This window comes from Daldinia caldariorum, assembly GCF_022478825.1.
Source record: "Daldinia caldariorum strain CBS 122874 unplaced genomic scaffold F4812scaffold_3, whole genome shotgun sequence".
Lineage (NCBI taxonomy): Eukaryota > Fungi > Ascomycota > Sordariomycetes > Xylariales > Hypoxylaceae > Daldinia > Daldinia caldariorum.
Genome location: NW_025953039.1, coordinates 1,308,783 through 1,329,293, shown reverse-complemented (window position 1 = coordinate 1,329,293; position 20,511 = coordinate 1,308,783). Strand labels below are relative to the sequence as shown.

The 20,511-nt window shown below is 49.0% G+C and overlaps 9 protein-coding genes across 9 annotated transcripts; 5 read left to right on the top strand and 4 right to left on the bottom strand.

The window, feature by feature from the left end:
* Positions 1-32: 32 nt before the first annotated feature.
* F4812DRAFT_272137 (Cys/Met metabolism PLP-dependent enzyme-domain-containing protein) lies at positions 33-2,374 on the top strand. The gene is made up of 2 exons (XM_047930917.1): positions 33-2,157; positions 2,219-2,374. The coding sequence occupies exon 1, from the start codon at positions 547-549 to the stop codon at positions 1,828-1,830; it is 1,284 nt and encodes a 427-aa protein (XP_047792929.1). The 5' UTR covers positions 33-546; the 3' UTR covers positions 1,831-2,157; positions 2,219-2,374.
* A 482-nt stretch (positions 2,375-2,856) lies between these two features.
* On the top strand, positions 2,857-4,724 carry F4812DRAFT_469181 (alpha/beta-hydrolase; the record flags this gene model as incomplete). The annotated part of the gene is made up of 6 exons (XM_047938855.1): positions 2,857-3,075; positions 3,136-3,224; positions 3,313-3,359; positions 3,412-4,086; positions 4,225-4,361; positions 4,421-4,724. 6 exons carry the CDS (start codon positions 2,857-2,859, stop codon positions 4,478-4,480), a joined length of 1,227 nt encoding a protein of 408 aa, XP_047792928.1. The 3' UTR covers positions 4,481-4,724.
* Positions 4,388-6,661, bottom strand: F4812DRAFT_272054 (uncharacterized protein). Its single transcript, XM_047930916.1, has 3 exons — positions 6,550-6,661; positions 5,007-6,479; positions 4,388-4,931 (listed from the first exon to the last, which is right to left on the bottom strand). Exons 2-3 carry the CDS (start codon positions 6,433-6,435, stop codon positions 4,801-4,803), a joined length of 1,560 nt encoding a protein of 519 aa, XP_047792927.1. The 5' UTR covers positions 6,436-6,479; positions 6,550-6,661; the 3' UTR covers positions 4,388-4,800.
* Positions 6,662-7,026: 365 nt separating this feature from the next.
* Positions 7,027-9,654, bottom strand: F4812DRAFT_418345 (permease for cytosine/purines, uracil, thiamine, allantoin-domain-containing protein). Its single transcript, XM_047933240.1, has 3 exons — positions 9,070-9,654; positions 8,554-8,943; positions 7,027-8,485 (listed from the first exon to the last, which is right to left on the bottom strand). Exons 1-3 carry the CDS (start codon positions 9,157-9,159, stop codon positions 7,283-7,285), a joined length of 1,683 nt encoding a protein of 560 aa, XP_047792926.1. The 5' UTR covers positions 9,160-9,654; the 3' UTR covers positions 7,027-7,282.
* A 1,513-nt stretch (positions 9,655-11,167) lies between these two features.
* F4812DRAFT_271985 (uncharacterized protein) lies at positions 11,168-12,952 on the top strand. The gene has a single exon (XM_047930915.1). It carries the CDS (start codon positions 11,481-11,483, stop codon positions 12,654-12,656), a length of 1,176 nt encoding a protein of 391 aa, XP_047792925.1. The 5' UTR covers positions 11,168-11,480; the 3' UTR covers positions 12,657-12,952.
* Positions 12,953-13,401: 449 nt separating this feature from the next.
* F4812DRAFT_271951 (NAD(P)-binding protein) lies at positions 13,402-14,746 on the top strand. The gene has a single exon (XM_047930914.1). It carries the CDS (start codon positions 13,543-13,545, stop codon positions 14,533-14,535), a length of 993 nt encoding a protein of 330 aa, XP_047792924.1. The 5' UTR covers positions 13,402-13,542; the 3' UTR covers positions 14,536-14,746.
* On the bottom strand, positions 14,617-16,817 carry F4812DRAFT_418335 (calcium-dependent phosphotriesterase). The gene is made up of 8 exons (XM_047933239.1): positions 16,222-16,817; positions 15,993-16,150; positions 15,734-15,924; positions 15,561-15,668; positions 15,285-15,494; positions 15,126-15,222; positions 14,966-15,045; positions 14,617-14,891 (listed from the first exon to the last, which is right to left on the bottom strand). Exons 1-8 carry the CDS (start codon positions 16,495-16,497, stop codon positions 14,674-14,676), a joined length of 1,338 nt encoding a protein of 445 aa, XP_047792923.1. The 5' UTR covers positions 16,498-16,817; the 3' UTR covers positions 14,617-14,673.
* A 1,338-nt stretch (positions 16,818-18,155) lies between these two features.
* Positions 18,156-19,406, top strand: F4812DRAFT_456617 (ribonuclease M; the record flags this gene model as incomplete). Its single annotated transcript, XM_047937021.1, has 1 exon — positions 18,156-19,406. One exon carries the CDS (start codon positions 18,156-18,158, stop codon positions 19,404-19,406), a length of 1,251 nt encoding a protein of 416 aa, XP_047792922.1.
* Positions 19,407-19,910: 504 nt separating this feature from the next.
* On the bottom strand, positions 19,911-20,344 carry F4812DRAFT_456616 (uncharacterized protein; the record flags this gene model as incomplete). The annotated part of the gene is made up of 2 exons (XM_047937020.1): positions 19,911-20,028; positions 20,211-20,344. 2 exons carry the CDS (start codon positions 20,342-20,344, stop codon positions 19,911-19,913), a joined length of 252 nt encoding a protein of 83 aa, XP_047792921.1.
* Between the last annotated feature and the right edge of the window lie 167 nt (positions 20,345-20,511).

Here is a 20,511-nt window from a genome sequence, read left to right as displayed (position 1 = left end):
AAACAAATGGCCTAAACGAAGGGTCAAATGCCGTAACTGAGCGTTTTTCACCGTCACTTCTAGCGAAACAATACTTAAGTTAAAACCCAAGCCCGGCTCCTTAGTCCAAACTTTAATTTCTTTATAAAATGCCGATGCTGCTCGATCGTAAATAAGGACATGTTTTTCTCATCCAACATAGAAATTTACTATTTAGTCTCCTAAGGTACCTAGCCAGCCCCAGCAGTCCAAAGCACATACACGATCTCCATTCCAAAAATAGAAGAACGAGGGTCTAATTTAGCCATTTCCACTCTTTTTCTTTTTTCTTTTTTTTTCCCACCTGATAAGAAGCGATCTTAGAAAAAAAGAAAAAAAAAAGAATCCAGGAAAATAAAGCTTTTATAGACTAGACTTGTCGCAAAGGAAAGAGGAAAAAAAGGGATTTTATTTTTTCTTTAGATAAGTGATACTTGGGGAGCGAGCAAACAATTGGTTGGACAGCTCACGAGTTCGACGAATCATATTTATTTATTCCATTTACATTTCGGTCAGCAAAGAGGCAACATGACGGTCGCTATCAATGACATTATCGAAACCCCTCCACGGGCGCCGTCCCCTGTCCACGGCTTCGGAACCCTTGCTGTCCACGCCGGTGCTCCCCATGATCCCACAACCGGTGCCGTCATCGAGCCCATATCTTTATCTACTACCTTTGCACAAACAGCTGCCGGAAAGCCAATTGGAGCATACGAGTACTCACGCAGCTCCAATCCTAACCGTGATAGCTTCGAACAGGCCGTTGCGGCTTTGGAGCATGCTAAATACGCGCTCGCCTTCGCCAGCGGAAGTGCTGCTACCGCTACCATTCTCCAAAGTCTAGCTCAGGGCTCTCACGTCATTAGTGTTAGCGACGTCTACGGTGGCACCCACCGGTATTTCACCCGAGTAGCCAAGGCCCACGGTGTTACTGTTACCTTTACTCCGCAGATCGAGGTTGATATCGAAGAACACATCCGAGACAACACCAGATTGATATGGATCGAATCGCCTAGCAATCCCACCCTACGACTTGTCGACATCAGGGCCGTTGCTACTGCAGCCCACTCTCGAGGCGTCGCAGTTGTTGTTGACAACACCTTCCTGAGCCCTTACGTGCAAAATCCTCTCGACCACGGCGCTGATATCGTCGTCCACAGCGTCACCAAGTACATCAACGGACACAGCGACGTTGTGATGGGATTAGCAGCTTTCAACTCGGAAGAACTGCGCGAACGCCTTTCCTTCCTACAGAACGCGTGCGGCGCTGTACCGTCGGCCTTCGATTCTTGGTTGGCTCACCGAGGTGTTAAGACGCTGCACTTGCGAGTGAGACAGTCTAGCGGCAACGCCACGGCCGTTGCCAAAGCCCTGGAGGCCAGCCCTAATGTCATCTCTGTAAATTACCCCGGCTTGGACTCTCACCCGCACCGGCATATTGCCCTGAAGCAGCACCGAGAGGGCATGGGCGGCGGCATGCTTTCCTTCCGTATCAAGGGAGGCCGGGCCGCGGCTGAGCGGTTCTGCCAGTTGACCAAGATCTTCACCCTGGCCGAGAGTCTAGGTGGTATCGAGAGTTTGGTCGAGCTACCGAGCGCGATGACGCACGCCGGTATTCCCCAGGACCAGCGAGAGGCCGTAGGCGTCTTCGACGACCTTGTGCGTATGAGTTGCGGTATCGAGGAGCCGGAAGACCTACTTCACGACGTCCAGCAGGCGTTGGAAAAGGCGGTGCTTGAAACTGCTTCTTCTACCAATGGGACTAACAGCATTAACGGCTCCAATGGCGCCAACGGATACGAATCAAAATAGATGGAGAGATTAGAGAGCGGTGAACGTTTATCGATCCCACGAAATATCGTAAATGTAAAGCGTTACATCGAAACATATTGTTCTTAAACTTTGTTAGGCGTTATATTACCTCTAGGTAGTATTTGGTCGGTGGCATACGGTGTGTGCTAGGCCCATGGGAGAGCCAGCAACACAACCAATAGACTATTTCTTTTTTTTATATTGGGATAAAAAAACGTCTGTGTATTAACTTCATGTGAGAATTGGAATGGCTTCGAAGTTCGTTTCTGGATAACTAGAGTTACGTTGGATAGCATAATATAGACATCCGAAGTAGAGAAAGTAGAGGTATGACTTACCCATTCTTCTTTGACGCATTGATAAGTATCTATTCTTACGTCTCCTTTAGGCTTATAAATGTCCCTGTCGCGATATTTGGGTATTGATTTGAACACGTGTGTAAGTGGTAAACTAGACTACCCGTTGGTTGTGAGCAAGCACCGACAACAATAGAATTTGGTAGCACGTCAAGAGCAAGTGGCCCGCAAAGCCCGAGCTTCACGACATGACAAATTCCATTTCTCCACAGTCGTGAAAAAGAAGATTTGGAATTTCCCTTCTACTACCAGGGATTATGGCGCCGATGATCCATATCTGCGGCGGCACAGCTTCTAGCGCTGACCCAGGACCCAGGCGTCGTCAAGGGCTCCACGTCGAAGTCCACCTAGTCTTAGCGGATTGTGGGTTTCTCTGGGGACGGGAATATCATCACAGTCCGCTTTAATTACATGGTGATGGGGCGACTAGCTAGGTAAGAGAAACTGCGCTACGATGGTATGGTATATTTGGAATTGCAGTTGGTATTTGATTTCTGGTGGAGATATGCTGGCTTTGCTCGACGTGATGGTATAGTATAAGAAGGGGGTTGTTCGACCTCTCTTTCTCAATCATTAATTCAGCTCCACACACCAAACCACCATCGCCTTCAAATTCCAGGTCTTGTTCCAGTTGAAGTATAAGTTCAGCAATAAAACCGGCTGATTCGAGATGGCATCGAAAAGTCTATCCGCTCTTCTCCTAACGAGCCTCGCGGCCGTGGCTTCGGCGCGCAACTGCAAAAACCTAACGGTACCGCTGTTTCTCTCGGCGCAGAACTCGGACTTCGACTTCAAGGTGCCCAGCAGCGATATCGAAGTGACAAACTACGTCTTGAACTTCGGTCGGACGGGCGTGTCCTTCGCTGATGAGATATTGAGCGAGAACAAGGTGAGCAAGCAGCGGCTGAGCTGGCTCCCCTCCTCCATCTCTTTATTAACCATAGGATAGTACCGAAATGTCACTGGAAACTACTCCATAGCCGCGACCTACTGCGAGCCTGACTCAGGCCCAGGCCGCGCTCTACAGATTCTTATTCGGTATGTATCTTAGCTTACCTACTTATCCCATTCCTAGAAAAATTCTCTTGCCTTTCAATGATAGATAACTAACACTTGTCGTAGTAAGCAAATACCTAACCTACCCCTTATCATTCTCTCAGCAGCAACTCCCTAGTAAACACTCTTCCCTCGCCCAAACAAGAAAAAACTAACAACTCCTCCCCAGACGGCGCCGCCTTCGACCGCAACTACTGGCACTTCCCCGCGCACTCGTACAACTACAGCTACGCGGACGCGGCCCTCGCGCGCAACTACAGCGTCTTCTTCTACGACCGCCCGGGCATCGGGCAGTCGAGCCGCGGCGACCCCGTCAACGAGATCCAGTCGCGGCTCGAGGTCGCCGCCCTGCGCGAACTCACCCTCCGCCTCCGCCGCGGCTCCCTCCCGGGCCTCCCCGCCCGCCGCCACCCCAAGATCGTGCACGTGGGGCACAGCTACGGCTCCGCCCAGACGTACGCGCTGACCGCCGCCCACCCTTCCCTTCCCTCTCACGCCGCCGGCGGCTCCTCCGAGGACCGCATCTCCGACGCTATCGCCCTGACGGGGTTTAGCATGGGCCTCGGCACGTTCGTGAACAACTTCCTGTTCGGCGGGAACTTCGTGCTGGCCAAGGACACGGACGGGGACAAGGACCGCGAGAGCTACGGCCCCGGCTACATCGCGTCCGGCGACGTGTCCGCCGTCCAGTCCAACTTCTTCGCCCCGGACAACTTCGACCCGGCCATCCTGCGCGAGGCCTACGAGCGCGGCGCCCCCGTCGCCGTCGGCGAGTTGCTGACCATCGCCGACTTGACCGCCGTCAACAACAGTTATGCGGGTCCTGTTTTCGTTATTACGGGCGGTGAGTAGTCCCCCTATCTATCCATCACTCCTTCCACCCATCCATCCATTCCCCTAACCCTATTGTTACTTTCTTGCTGGCTCCACTCGTCTCCCTCCTCACAGCAGTAACTGACTTGAAACTCTCCGATATATATAGAGAACGACATCGCGTTCTGCGGAGGCAACTGCTATGCTACGAACCCCAGCATCCCCGCACAGGTGGCGTCCTTCTTCCCCAACAACACTCTGGTCGAGTCCTACGTTGTGGCCGGCTCTGGTCACGGCCTCAACTTGGTACGTGCTCCTCCACCCTTAAACTATCCCTTAGGGACGTTAGTACTAACCTCAAATAGGAGTATACCGCACCGGATACATATGCCAGGATCCTAGACTTTTTCGACAAGAGCGTTTAAACCCATATAGAAGCTGTTTGGCATCCCGCGAGGGAACTTTTATTGTCTACCTAACCTAAGGTAGTTGTGGGTACCTTATAGAAATCATGCAGTCCAATTAATTACAAATATACCACTTGACCAGAAGTCCATCGTTAAATACCAGGTTCTCGTTCTTATGATAAACTACCTTAGGTAGTCATAGACCTTGCCCAACCCGGACTATCCAGGGAATGGTCAATAGAACTTGGTATCCTAGTTGCATTATGAATTTTATCATTTGGCCCTACTCGTCATCAAGGCCCTATCCATCGTCTATGTTAGGTACATCTAGTAATGTCCTAATATATGGAGTATGCTGTATGGAACCAATACATACCATCTGATTCAAAGGCATCGCTGTCTTCTGTGCTATCCTCCGAAGGCCAATCAATAGTCATTGCGTCGATTAATTCTCCTGAGGCACGTTCGACTGCGAGATTAGGAGTTAGTATTGTCATGGGTAGCTCTTATGGGCATGGAAAGCGCAAGGGGGCGATAAACTTACAATCATTACCAGTCCATTCCGTGATATTATGTGGAGTATTCGGCGATCGGCTCTTGACTTTAAATTCAACCGGATACGATGTCATAGCGTGTATTTGTCTCAGAAAGGAGAGTCGTATGGTGGTGAGGTCGAATTTGAGTTTTGCCATCTGACCAAAGAACGCACCCCAAAGGTTGACCCTCTCCGGTGTTACAGTCTGCGATTGAGTAGTGAAGGTAACCTTGTGCAAGGAGATGATACGTAGACTAGGCTTAAACCGCTTGTAGATGCTGAGAAGCTGGGATGGTTCGATAGTAACTAACCCGATCTCAAGCTCTTTCAAATGCTGGAATGCTGGAGTCTGTGGTACTCGTGGTAGATTGTTTTGTATGGTATTCCCATTAACTCCTTGGCCTACCGTTGGAGTGGATAGATCTGGGCGATCAGGGGTCTCTGGCGGACTAGTTAGCCATTGAAAAAGGTGTTTGATTTCATCGACAGTGCAATGCCGATAATTCAATCTCAGGTGCTCTAAAGATGGCGTCTTAGAGAGGAACGTCACTAAGGGGAGGCCAAGATAACCCTCATAACTTCCCCCCTTGCTGACAACGAGAGTGGAAAATGACGCGGGACCCAAATCCAGAAAGAGTGTCTTGAGGTCGTTGAGGAAGGGTATAACGATTGGCTCAAGATAGTGAGGCAAGTCAAACGCCAGGCCCGGGACATGGCAAGATCTAAGGATTACCTCAAATCGAGCAGGGCCATGGGTCTCCGACTGAGTACGGACATGTGTCTCCTTGGCCTTGCCTAGGGCTCGGAGCATGGTCCTAAATATGTAAGACACGTACTGCATACGTGATTCTATCAAGCCAGAATCCAGGTGACGAGCGAATCGCGGTTGGTCAAGAGCTTGATTTGTTTCGCGGAAGAAAGTTGGGGCACCGTAAGCGTGCCAGCAATTGTCTCCTCCATCGCGGTATCGGCCAGAAGAGTTGAAGTCCCGTATTCCGATTGTCTTTAGGTTGGGTAGATTGCAAAGAGCTTCACTGAGAAGCTCGAGGTCTCTCCCCGTGGTGACTAGGGCCTGGTGGCTCATAAATTCCGCACGGATCCTGTTATATGCTATCGCCTGTTCAACATCGGAGAATACCTGCATGTGAATTGGTAGGCTGGGTAGCGTAGGCGGGCGCTCAAGACTGATAATGAGATAGGAGATGCTGGTTGCAAATCTGGACCTGGAGATATCTAGGAGCGCGCCGAGACTAAATTCGCTAATCATGAACTGTCTTTTGGTAAAGAACTCGTGGGTGAATGCCTTGAGGAGAGATACTTCCAATCGTCGACAGACAAGGCGAAGATTTCCATATTCTGGAGTTGTGAGGTAGGAAGATATATGAAGAAGAACTTCGAGAGGAATCTCTAATAAGGGGCATATATCGTCAACTTCCATGATGTGAAGCTTCACGATTGTAGTTTGTTGATGAATTGGGAAAACTAGGGTCGGGATGAATTAGTGAGGTTGTTGATAGGAAGTTATTGTTAATTGGATTATAAGGTATTGTACCTAGCTGAGACGGGGTAAGATGAGAGGTAGGATAGGTAGGATACCTAAGGTACCTTAGTAAGGTATTAAGGTATTTACCTAAAATGGGCGTGCTTGAATCAATACCTGGTACCTTAAGTAGGTACCTAAGGTAAGTATGAATTTTATGAAAGATGAGGAAAAATAAAAAAGAAACAGGTAGAAAGAGAAATCAAGTTTGGTTGCTGTTTTGTCTTTTAAAAAGTCGTTTGCACCTTCATCACTTTCCAGTTTCCAGGCAGAATTGGGGATGATATCTAGGCAGCTGCTAGGTTGCCTGGGTGAGGTAGGTACCTACGAAGCTACAATAGCTGCCTTAAGTAACGGGCAGCTGCAATTGGTCCAAGTGTCTCAAAAGGGGAACGGCCGTATGCGATCCGTGCATATTTATGCCTATAATGACTACTTTCCATCAAGCAGGTACATACCTTAGGTAGGTAACTTCTTGCCAACCACCTACACTTCTACACTTCTGCACGCTTGCACATGAGCCCTTGAAATATCATGTGAAGTACCTAAAGAAAAAGAAAAAAAAGAAGAAGAAGAAAATGTCATTTCGAATGAAGCAGTTATCTACCGCTTGTATATTGCTAACTTATCCCCAACACCTTTTATACCTCTTACCTACCTCAATACCTTAGGCAAAGAGGTAGGTATTATTAAATATTCAAAAACCAACGCTTCCCATCATAAACCATTTAAAATATCCCTACCATCATACCATTTTTTGATGGCTCTTATCATACTTATTACCAACATCTGCCTCCTCGTCAAATTCTTCTTGCTGACTGCTATTATGGTCGTAGGCAAGTCTGACCTCATCAATCTGGTCGCCCACTTCCATCCACGTATCGCTGCAGGCTGGTACGGGGAACAACTTGCATAATGCCCAGTACATGCCCCCTGACACAATAAATCCGCAGAAGAAATTGAAATTGTAGATGTAGGTTGCCCCTATAGGAACATTGCCGCCGTTCACCGCCCCGGCAAATCCCACCACGTTGATAAGAATACCGCTGATATACGCCGCATAAGCCCTCCAATGAAAGCCGTAAGTAAAGAAGTATGGTCCCGTCTTGCGAGCGTCGTAAAGTTCCCTGATTTCGAGATAACCTCGTCGGACCAGGTAATAATCGCTGCACATCACGCCCGCTATTGAGCTCAGAAAGACCGAGTAAGACGAAAGATAAGTCGTAAATTGATTGCTTGACGTCAATAAGGTATAAGGGCACATGGCTAAGCCGACGGCGGCACAGATATAGCCACCCCGGCGAATGTTGATAAATCGTGGAAGCAGTGCCGTCATATCAGTCCCCGCCGAAACCGAGTTCGCTGCGATATTCGTGCCTAACTGAGCTAGGGCAAAGGCGAGCGAAATAATAAAAATACCGAAACGTTGGCCAGAACTAGCATCGTCGAGAAATCTTTCCAGGAGGTCAAGGGGATCCCAGATCGGTTCGCTGCCAGGATAGATGATAAGCGAGCTAGATGAGACCAATATGCCGATTAAGGAGGTGATGGCGAAACCAATAGGAATTGTAAAAAGCTGCGACCAAAGCGCATCACGAGGCTTGGTTGAGAAACGAGAAAAGTCTGGGTCATTTACAATAAGTGTTGCGAAGTTGGCAATGGAAGACATGACGCCCTTAATAAACTGCCAAGCAAGGTCGGCACCTTCGACACTTGCCTTTTGTCGAACAATAGGGCCTGGACCGCCTGCACGGACGAGAGCCCAGATCAAGAAGGCGATTCCGGCGCAGGGGACGAAATAAGCCTTTACGGTAAATAGATGTCGAATCTTATGCACGGGGAACCAGATCGCTGGTAGCGACAAAAGCCAGAAGAGGAAAAAGGAGACGTAATCTGCAGTTGTAGTCCCTGAGCCCTCCGGGAACGAGTTCGGGATAGTTTTGCGGTCCTGTCGGGTGTTAGCCGTTCGACTTTCCCCTGAGAACAACAAGAATATGGCAACCAGGCCAAACTTACCCAGCTCAGCCAGATGGATCGTATCATGAGATATACGCAGTGTCCACCAATATACGACTGTACGCCGTACCAAATACATGCCATGGCGGCGCGATTGAATACGGGCCAGAGGCAGCCCCAAATCCCAAAGCTCGATCGGTTCACCACGGGGAAACCGACGTGGTACATAGCTCCGATGCGACCGGTCATGCAGACGAAGCATCCAGCGATCGCGTATCCGATCCATACACACAGCCACGATTGCCACCACGAGAGTCCGCCTACGATCATGGACGAGCTAATCATCCATGTGTTGATGTTGAAGGAATCGGCAATCCAAAATCCAACGAAGTTCCATGCTCCCCATTGGCGACGAGCGGGCTCAACAGGTTTGAGATCCTTGTTTGTTAACTGATTGGGTTGGTCAGTGTTGTGAGCTTATTCGATTGGCTTGGGTATCTTTCGCGGCACGATACCACGATATCACGATATGAGATGCTGAGAATGAGATGAATGTATGTGTGGATTCGGCCTTACCATCAACTGGGCAACTGTGAGGCCATCTTCGTTATCCACAGCGATCTTTTCTACCCAACTGCTGATCCTGGAGTCATAAAGCCTCTCCATCGCGACGACCAATCCGGAAGACCCTGGCCTAAACGGGTCAATGGTTGTTTCGATACCTTTAGGTAATTGTCGAGTAATGGTAACTACCTACCTGTAGCTACCTAGGTAAACGCACGTGTTGTCGGATATTTTTCACATGCACATGTATGACGCGCGACCCAGTCGGAAGGGGGTACCTTAAAAGTGAGAGGTAAGCAATAGGATGGTTAAATTCGTCCTGGTGGTATTAAGCATCCTATGTCGAAATTCTAGGTTTTCGATAATTGACCTAGGGGGTAATTATAATATGATGTGGATTTATAACGTCTGATGGGAAGCAGAAACGGATATATACCATATATACCAGGTAGGTAAGTAAGAGGTAAGTATACCTATCCTCCTGTTATAAGATAAACAAGATTAAAAAAATAAAAAAGGAAGAGTACCTGTAGGTAATAAGTATTACATTCCGTCAAGCCATCATGATTACCTAGGCGAATTTATTAATCCCTACGAGTACTTGCGATATCTTTTTCTAGTACACAAGACGTACAAGTAACGGTACCAGGGGTATAGTAGGGGGACACTACCAAGTTATTGTATACCCAGGTACCTAACCTAATGCACGTTTTCAGACCAGGAAGAACCTTCAGGGAAGAAGCTCCCCCACACTACCTAACCTACCTCTGTACCTAACATAATACTACAGGTATGTAAGTGTATGCCTTACATAAACCTATACATAAGTTAAACCTCCAAAACGCCTATCTCGTTATACCTAATCGTACCGTATCCGCGTTTGTTTGTCCCTGTGTTTGCGTTGTGCATGTGCTTAGCCGGCTAGGTATCATTCCTATCATTCCTAAGCATGCATAATACATAATAGGTAACGAATAACGAATCCATTTAACTCTCATCTGCTCATTTGCTTCGGTGCCGCCGCCAATAGAGAAGACTTACACAGAGATAAGCCAGGTCGATGATAAGGTGCTGATTGGCCGTGAGCAGCTGGAATGGCGTTGGTTGGATGTTCGATCGTACTTGATATGGTCGTTTCAGGTATAGCGGCTGAGCGGCATGCCGGGGCTTAAGGGTTCCCCCCTGGTCGTTTTTCCACAACGATCATCAGCCCCGCTGGAACCCCATGCGTCCCGCAGATGATGACGCTAAATGCTTATCTGCTATCTGCAAATTATGTCATGTCATCGAGCAATTCTTTTTCCAAAATGCTCCGCTTAGACGTAGGCCCAGCCTAGACTTCTTGGCTTTCTGTATTTTCCCCAGCTCTTGGTAAAACCTCCAACCGACTTATACGGGACAGCCCCACCAGCATCAGCATCAGCATCGCCAGATGCAAAAGTCAAAAGAACTTTCTAACCTAACTAGTGTATATTTGGATCGCTAGGTATCCCGATAGTAAAACATAGCTTGAAATTGTGACTCTTTAGTCTTGTCCATATGCGCCCATTCTTGATGAGCTGTCAGCCCTGTCAGGAAACATCTGAGCGAAAAAAGCGAGACAACCTTTTAGCTGTTCCACAATAAATCATGACATGTCTGAGACTTGACCACCAACACAAAAAGCACTTAGACAATAAAAGGGCTAACTCTACAAAAGACATCGTACTAAGATTTAGACAAAGAGGAGTTACATATGCACTCAGTCTAGGTATCTGTGGTCGCAGACTGTTAAGCTTATATACTCCAGTCTATTAGCCGGACTCCTGGTTATGAGGATTGGGAACTATATAAGTAGTATATTTCGTTCCAAATATCTTACCAAGAATATTAATATCTTAAGTATTTCTAGACGCCTACCTACCTAGGTACTCACCTCTAGGTACGCAATAGCATCCGATACCGCCTTATACTCGGGATACTTATTGGGTGGTTTTTTATATCAACGCCGTGACATTTTGAGCGAAACTTCTACCCACGATACTTGGGGTATGAATATCTCGGAATTCATACTCTCAGGGTTAAAACCTAGAACCAAGTCTTCGATACAATAGTATCAGGAGGAACCCTAACAAACATGGCTTATATATAATGAGAACCAATATCAAGATGAATAGCATTCAGGCGGATGTGGAACAGTTGTTTTATTCACGACACAGCCGTCGGATTCAATCACAATCACTCTATGACACTGTTCGAAATGGATATATATTTTCGAAACTTTTCTGTCCCTAAATTCATTCATTTCGCTCAAATCAAGCATTCAAAGCTACCTAACCTAGTTACCTGACCTACATTCCAATACCCTAAGCAAATACGGATACTTCTCAATCCAATCACTGTCGCTTAAGAAACCCTGAAGGTATTTTACATTCAGAGCAACAATGAGTACCTTACAGAGGATCAGAGAGTCCCGGCTGTACTGCCCGCAGCACAGGCTCCTAACTTGCAAGGTATGTTTGCATAGTGTAAATATTGGCAACCACGGAACCCTTCCGATGGATACATCTGGGTTTCCCTGTGCCGAGTCGGCTCACAGTGTTGATCCACGGTTCGAACTAGCCCAGAAAGTTGTCGCTGATCTGGGGTATGTAGACGGCTTGCATCCAGATGAACGGTATAAGCAGGTGAATCCTGAGGTGCCGAAGTTTATCAACGACGGCCACCTTTATTACGACTGCGAGGCGTGTGGCCTCACTTATGCCGCGGGAGGCGGACCTGGGTCCTTCGGTGCCCATCCTTCTCATATCTGCTCGGATGGCGAGCGATATGTGATTGCTGTTCTACGGCCAAAGAAGTTCCTTCGCGCCACGGAGAAAATCGAGTGTCAGGCGCACTTCAATTTTGGACATGAGTCCAAAATGAACATCAGCTATCAGTGTGTAGCAAAGTCCGACGATGGAACGATCGATTGGAACCTGGACAATGTTGAAATAGCGGCTTTAACCCGACTACTTCACCACGTAGCAGATGTAGTCGTCCCATACAGGAGGAAATTTGTAGACAACTACATATATGCCAACAGCGCCTATTTCGCTGGTCAGGCCCGACGATTCCAGCTGCTAGTGGTTACGCCCCTGAAAGAGCCTTTGCTCCATTTCTTGGGCAAAGTCATCGGTATGAAATATAGCACTAAGAGGAAAGCATACATCGAACGGGGTAAACTGGGATTCGTGACGAAGAAGTATCCCGCGACAGAGGAGCGACGATATCAAATATCGAGCTTCATCCGGATGATTAAGCATCTAGCTGCCGAGGGTATCCAAGTCCACTGGTGGCCCGGACAAGCTGACTCGCTTAGAGCGGCAAGAAAGTACTTCTTGACAGAGCCTTATGTGGTCGGAATGGATCACGCTCCCAACGTGCTTTCTTCGGAAGAAGTAGAGCCCAATGATGAGGTGGCAGAGGACGACCTGGTACCGGGCGATTCATTTTGGGGTTTGCCCGATCACCACGAATTCCAGGCCGTTCAATACGCCATGACTCCTGATGACGACGGCCCTGAGCAGCAAGCAATCCGGGATAGTTTGGACGTCTCGGGTGAAGAAAATAGCGATTAAAGGGATGGCTTCTGTTTCCCTTTAACATAGCTCGACATGCGGTATCTAGGTATCTCCAGCGTTTCTACGTAAACATCCTGAAAGTATGTAGGTAGCCAGGTAATGGCCATAAACAAATGAAAATAAATAATTGAAATAGATTTGATTATTCAAATCCTCACCTCTATGTATAGTGTTTAAAGCCTTATGATGCCAAGTTGTACTCAGTTGACAAATAACAGCTTTGAAGTTTCGTAGAAAAAGACTTGAAGTCCATCCAATTTAGTAAAGTTTCAAGAGATTTATCAAAGACCTTGTTTACCTTTTATTAGCAGCAATGTAGATGCGAAGGAAGCATTTATCAAGGAGATGTACGCATTATAACTGGCACCGGATGAATCCCACGATAACGTACCAAGTTCCGGAAGATGTGCTCTCGGATGATAATGCGGAGGAGGACGAATCAAGTGAGGACACTTCTATGGCGGCTTTGGCCGACCTTGAAAACCTTCTGATCGAACTCGTCCCAATATTGTCATCACGTTTAATGATCAACCAAATTGTCCACATTATTGCTGAACAATTAGTGTATAAGGTTGAATACTTTATTATAATCAAGTTTTAGGAAACTTTTGTCAGAGTCTTTTCTAACCGTACGAGTGACGTACAATACAATACACGGCATAGGGTATACCTAGCAAGACTCCGTATCCGTACCTCTTAACCGTAGCTTGAGTCTTGACCCCGCAGTCTCTCTCTCCCTCTTTCTCCTTCTCTGAAGGAATGACATCTATCTACTTATACCGAGGGCCTTGAACCCGGCAACTTAAAAGACGACCTCCCTTAAGTGACTTGGGTATAATACTGTACCAGCACAGAACCAGTTACTGCTGTATTAGCTAAAACCATGCCGCCGACCCCCAAAAACATTATCATCACCGGCGCCGGCGGTTTCATCGGCCCGCTGCTCGCGGCCCGCCTCCTCGACGACCCGGCCTACCGGGTGATCCTAACGGACCTCGTCGAGCCCGCGGTCCCCCCGGGGGTCAAGTACCCGCAGCACGCGACTTCGCTGCGGGGCGACATCGGCGACCGGTCGTTCGTCGCGTCGCTGCTGGACGCGGCCGCCCCGCTCTCCGCCGTCTTCGTCTTCCACGGCATCATGTCCGCCGGGGCCGAGGCCGACTGGGACCTCTCGCTGCGCGTCAACGTCGACAGCGTGCGCGACCTGCTGCTCGCGCTGAAGGCGAGGTTCCCCGGTGTCATCGTCCGCGTCGTCTATTCCAGCTCCCAGGCCGTGTACGGCCGGCCGCTGCCCGACGGCCCCGTGCCCAACGGCGTCGCGCCGACGCCCGAGAGCACGTACGGCGCTCACAAGCTGATGACGGAGGTCCTGATCAACGACATGCACCGGCGGGGGTTCATCGACGCGTTCAGCCTGCGGTTCCCGACGGTGGCGGTGCGCCCGGGGGCGCCGACGAACGCGGCGTCGTCGTTCCTGTCCGGGATGATCCGGGAGCCGATGAAGGGGGCGGAGAGCGTGATCCCGCTGGAGGACCGGTCGTTCCGGTCGTTTATCACGTCGCCGGCGGTTCTTCAGGAGAACCTGATCCGGGTGCTGAACATGGACAGCTACAGCGGGAGTCTGCGCAGGCACATCCGCCACATAAACGTCCCGGGCATCTCGGTCTCGATCCAGGAGCTGATGGACGCGCTGGCGAAGTACGGCGGCGAGGACAAGTTGAAGTACCTCAGGGAAGAGACGGATCCGCGTCTGGAGCGGATACTGCGGAGTTGGGTGCCGGAGATGGACACGACTACGTCGCTGGAGTTGGGATTGATTAAGGATGAGAGCGCGGATAGCATCGTCAAGCAATATATCGACTCTCTTAAGTCGTAATGTAAGTAAAGTATACCTCTTATAATTTAGGGCATCAGAGGTAATTAATTCGTATTGATCACCATTCTCACGAAGTTTAAGCACGAGGTTGAATCAAACCAGTAATGAGCATATTACTACTATGTACCTCCCCAAAAACTAAACATCTCCAATATACCCACCCCCCGATGCCCCAAGAGTGGCGTAATAAAGATCTTCCTCCGCCAGAATGACCATGCGCCCATCGCCCGCGAAGTTGAAGTTCGCGGACGTCTTGCCCAGGAAAATCTTCCCGATGAGCTTTCCCGACGGGTTCCATACCTGCACGCCATCTCCGCAGCCAGAGTAGACGTTGCCGTTACTATCGCAGTGGATACCTGGATGAAGGAGAGTACTTTTTGTTAGTATGAGGACGCATTAAAAGGGGCAGATCTGCTTGCATATTACGTACCATCTGGAACGCCACTGTCAACGTATGCGAAGAGCTTACGGTTATCCCAGGTGCCATCTTCCTGCACATCGAAACGGTAACTGCGAACATGTTAGCTACCTACTTCTTACCTAGGTACCTGATTATCGTTCTTTCTATTCTCATAAGTATCATTACTTACATGCTGGCTGGTCTGCTGAAATTCCAACCCAACACGACCTGGTTAGCCCCCGTATCAGTTACATATGCATGCGAACCGTTGGGAGAGAACGTAATTCCTATGAAGAACATATACATTAGAATTAAGACGCTTGCTATAACAGCCTTACGCAGAACTTACCATTATTAACATTGAATCCATCCGCAACTGCGGTAACGGCACCAGTATCGGGGTTATATCTATATATTTGGGTCCGGAGCCCGGGCGTAGGCCGGAAGTCCTGCAAATACCCGTAAAGACTGTCGCTGAAATACAGCTCCTTGTTTCGAGGGTTGACGGCGGCGTCGTTTAGGGAGTTGAACTGGCGTCCGAAGTAGTTGTTGAGTAGTACTTGTTGTGAAGTACCTATTAGCTAACCTCATTCTAGTTACCACCTATGGAGTCTCCTATACTTACTAGTGGTGTTGTACGGTTCTCTAGGATTCATTACCACCAACTGCGATGTAGCATCGTCGCCCTGACCTTCTGCCGCAAACACGATCTGACCCCTATAGTTTGTTGCGCCTAGGCTAGATTGTAAGCCAGCGCAATAACCTTGAGTAAGGGGATAGTTGGTACGTATTACATACCGTTTGAGTTAAGGATGGCCGGTGCATCAACCGTCTGGACGTTAACAGACCCCGTCGCATTACGAACATTTGACACAGCAGCTGCTTCCGAAAGTGCGATTTTGGAGATAATGTTGGACTTGTTAAGACCCGTACCCGTAGCTGGAGCTCCGGCGCTCTGCACGAAGAACATCTCATCCGTAGGCGGGTACCTAGCGACGGTTGCTTGTTAGACGTGGGTATTAATTGAAGCTTAACTACATGCTCTCTAGAAACATACCAGACAGCGGCCTCATGAAACATGGGATTTGTGCCCGTGTTGGCGATGAGTGTCAACGTAGGGTTAGACCCAATCACATCGTAGAACTCGTCATCGTAGATATGAAAAGGCCTTTCCTTCAAGGACTCTAAATCATGTCCCGGCGGTATAAAGAAAAACTAGTTGTCCCATATTATAAGTTTCTTTACCTTCTAAGTGTAACTAAATCAAGATAGGGGGTGTGATTTACCGTGGTTCCATTAGCTACGGACGGAGGCGAAACGGTTGGCAGAACATTGAACGATTTCCAATCGATGACCTGAGCTTGTGCAGGTACCTCGCGTTTCAATAATTGTTCGTAATCGGATGTAGAAGAGCCAGTATAAGCTTGAACAAGAACGCCTACTGCTAGGATTCCTAGCGCCGCCGAAATAAATGTCATCCTGTGAAAATGCCTGCCGTCTACTGCTTCTGTAGTTCTATGTGTAGAGTTTTGGGGTTTAGTTCTTGGTTTGGACCGTGGCATTCTTGTACTCCCGCAGCTCTGCCGAAAGCGTATGTACGATGCCTGGAATGGATAGGGGTCCAGTTCAACCAAGATCGCTCGCGGGCAGCTTTACACCGCATACGACGAGGTATTATACCGACACGAGAACCATGTGAATTGGAAGCCCAGTTCTAGTGGTCCGGGGAACAATGCGGAGACTGGAGCGGGGAAGCGGGGGAACGGGAAAGGGGCTGATTAGATGGTTTCTTTTTGTTACGTGGAGATCACAAAGAGACATTACGTAGTAGAGACTTCTCCTTTATCTGTTATGTTACTGCCCTTTAGAGAGGACCAGAGACCTGACATGAAAGAGATACAGTAAGTCAGAGATACACTAGGTATAACGTTGCACCATAGTCTGAATATAAGGTAGATAACTCTCCTATAATTGTTGAGATAATAGATACTTTATATCTCAGAAGCAAACCCGAAAAGCTAGTAGAGTTAGTTGAAATAAAGACTCTTCCATAGTATAAATCACACATAATAGTAACAAACTACCTAACATGGTAGTATTGTTTATGAGTGTAAGGAGAGGCTATTCGTTAATATTGAACTGGTGCGGGGAATTCCTGAGCCCTACCACTAAGACTATTGCATGTAACTTAGATATGTTAAGTCTATATAAGCCTGAGATCTTCCTAACGGGTAGAGATTTCTTAGGGCATCGAGGTTGCTAAGAAGCTCTCTTAGCTAAAGGTAGCTAAAAGAGCTAGCTATTGGAACCTTAGCGGATTGCTCTGAACCCAACACTCACTCATTCTCATACCACCTACTTGACTATCTTCAAACTTATTAGCCTCTTCACATACATCAGGAATTTATGCTTTACCAAATTGAATACCGTCTTTAGAGGTATATAGAATTCCATGGTTCCTCACTTAACCCCGTAGAATTTAGAGGGCATTCTCTGGGAGCTTTAAGCATTGTTTTCATAGGATATTCAAGGGCCGTTTCTGATCTTCCAGTGGCTCATCCTTTACGTACTTAATCTAGGTATGTCCCGACGTGCATTGTGAAAGACTTATTACACGACATATAGGTACCTAGACTTAACCTAACCTAAGCTATCGAGGTTGTAGGCCATGGTATCTAGAAATGGGGCATCCTTATGCTACTCGTCGCTCAAAAACTTGTTTCGGTGACCGACCGATACACACAATTAATCCAACCGACAGCTTCCTAGTCCAGCAAGGTACTATGTAAGTAAGCTTGGTGAGACTTATGAGGACTAGCGATATCGAAGCCGGGTCTACCGCCCACTTAAGGCAATTTTTTGTTTTTGTTTTTAAATGAAACGCCTCACTGTGCTTTCTGATTGAACAGGCCAGGTTAATTGGGATGTTTACGGACCGAAGCGTTAGTTGAGCATGGTGTCTATCTCTAGCACTTGATTCGACAGCTGCTAGTGCCAGGACGGTTTCGGTTTTCGCCTGAATAAGAAGGTCTTGGCTCTAGGGCCGTCGCAGTGTGACGCTGATCAGTGGGGACGAGCACGCATGATAACGACGGCGTCTTTTCCCCCCCTGACCTTAAGCGCCTGACAACGACGAAAGACAAAAATAAAGAACATAAAAGGGGGCTGGTAGCCGCCCACACATTTGACCGAAGATGGAGGCTTCACAGGTATCGACAATATGCTATCTACTCGCATGCTAAGTGCCGGATCCTTGACCGCGCTGTGCCTGGCCCAGTCGGTCCTCGGCGGGACTCTCAAGCAGTGTACCGGCACACTGGAGTTATCATGCCATAACGACACCAAGGTGGCCGATACCTGCTGCTTCAATTACCCAGGTGGATCTTTGCTCCAGACTCAATTCTGGGATACGGACCCCGTAGTCGGACCGGATGACTCGTGGACTATCCACGGTCTCTGGCCCGACCACTGCGACGGCACGTACGACGCCACGTGCGACAGCCAGCGCGCGTACAAAAACATCACCGACATCCTGAAGTCGTCCGGCAACGACGACCTCCTGAGCTACATGGAGACGTTCTGGCTGCCGAACGACAGCACGGGCGAGGAGTTCTGGGAGCACGAGTGGGGGAAGCACGGCACGTGCGTCTCGACGCTCGACCCGAGCTGTTTCGCGGACTACAAGGCGACCGACGAGGTGCCCTACTACTTCGACCGGACCGTCAGCCTGTTCAAGTCGCTGCCGACGTACAAGTGGCTCGCGGACGCGGGCATCACGCCGAGCTCGAGCCAGACGTACAAGCTGTCCGACATCCAGGCCGCGCTCTCCAAGAACCACAACGGCGAGACCGTCTACGTCGGCTGCAGCGGCGGCGCCATCGACCAGGTCTACTACTACTTCAACGTCCGGGGCTCGGTTGCCAACGGCGAGTTCGTGCCGGCGAGCCCTGACAACGGGGACGACGGCGGCTGCCCCAGCACGGGCGTCAAGTACCTTCCGAAGAACGGGGGCGGCGGTGGTGGGTCGACGACTACGACCACCTCCAAGCCGACCAGCACGACATCGGGCGGATCTTCGCCGACGCCGGCGCCGACGGGATCGTTCTCGGGAAAAGGGTATCTCAACGCCGTGGTCGACGGAACTAAGAAAGGCTGCATCATCGGCAGCGGCAACTGGTACACGACGGGGACCTGCGCGACGTTCACCGCCGCGGCGGCTACTTCCGGGGGCGGGTTCACGCTCAAGTCCAGCAAGGGGTACTGCTCGGCGGTGGGCGGCTCGCTGGCATGTTCCTCGGGCGTAAGCAGCGCGGACGCGGACGTCTTCGCCGCGGACGGCACGAGCCTGGCGAATGCCGGCGGCAACGATTGGTACGCCGATTCTGTGCCTAGCGGCTCCGCGCAGGGCACCGTGTATGCGGAGAAGGGGTCGCGCGCGACGACATTGCAGATACAGTGGCAGAGCGTCTGATGGGCACATACCGACAGTATATATATAGAGAGAGAGAGCATTATATAGATGTTAAATGAGGTATCTTATGTATGCAATCCCCTGCGAGGTGACTTACCCAATACCACTGTCAATGCATGTGAGCGGGATCTCAAATATACTGGCATCATCTTTGTGTAGCGACCAAGAGATCAATAGTACCTTGCTTTGTAAGAAATCCATCCTTGGGCCGTGAAGGCTAGGAATTCAACCCCTATCTGCATATTAGCTCTAGTTATCTCACCATATTTTTTGATAATGCCTTAGAATCTCGCTCTCAAGTCTCTAGAGTCCTACTTGAGCTCGGGAGCATGGTCTTTACACGAGAGAATTATATATAAGATATCAATCATATTGAAAACTATCGTTACTAAAGAGCATCTAGCTATACAATTGCGATCGCAGCAGGCCCATAACAACCTCTGCCTTAGAAATCAAACCATGTGGTATATAATAGGAAGCGGAAGTAAGATCCCACACTTTCGATCACGAGCAAGGGATAGACGGGATCTGCTCCAACGTGCAGCTCTTGCAGCGACCATGTCTACACCCGTTCTTGGTGCACATGATCTCCTGTGGCGCATACGAGTTCTTGCACTTGCAGCTATATGTCACTTAATGTTAGCCACCTTCTTTCGTACTCGTACATGGGTAGAAGAGGTCAGAACAACTCGGACTAGGTATGGTGTAGGCACTATCTCAAGGATGTTCCACCTTGCGATGAATGCCCTGCCACTCGAGCTAAAAAGCTGTGACATAGGTACCTGTATCTGAAGGGATACTTACCATTTCCAAAGGTGGGTTGCGTAGAGAGGCGGATCTTGTCTAGAAGGCGGGTTAGGGGTCGGCGGCCTAGGAGGTGGCTTGGGGGGATTAACGACGTGTTTGCCGTGATCTTCGGGACGTTTTTCGACCGCCATTGGCGATCAACTGTCGATTTTAGAATTGTAGATAACCTCGAGTAGACCAAGTGGTGTGTATGGAGAGAAGAGTCATAGGATACTGTGCTGGTTGAGAATTACCGGTTGAGTTTAAAAGTTCTCTTTGGCTTTAAATAAGCCTTTCTTACAAGAGGTGACTGGATTCC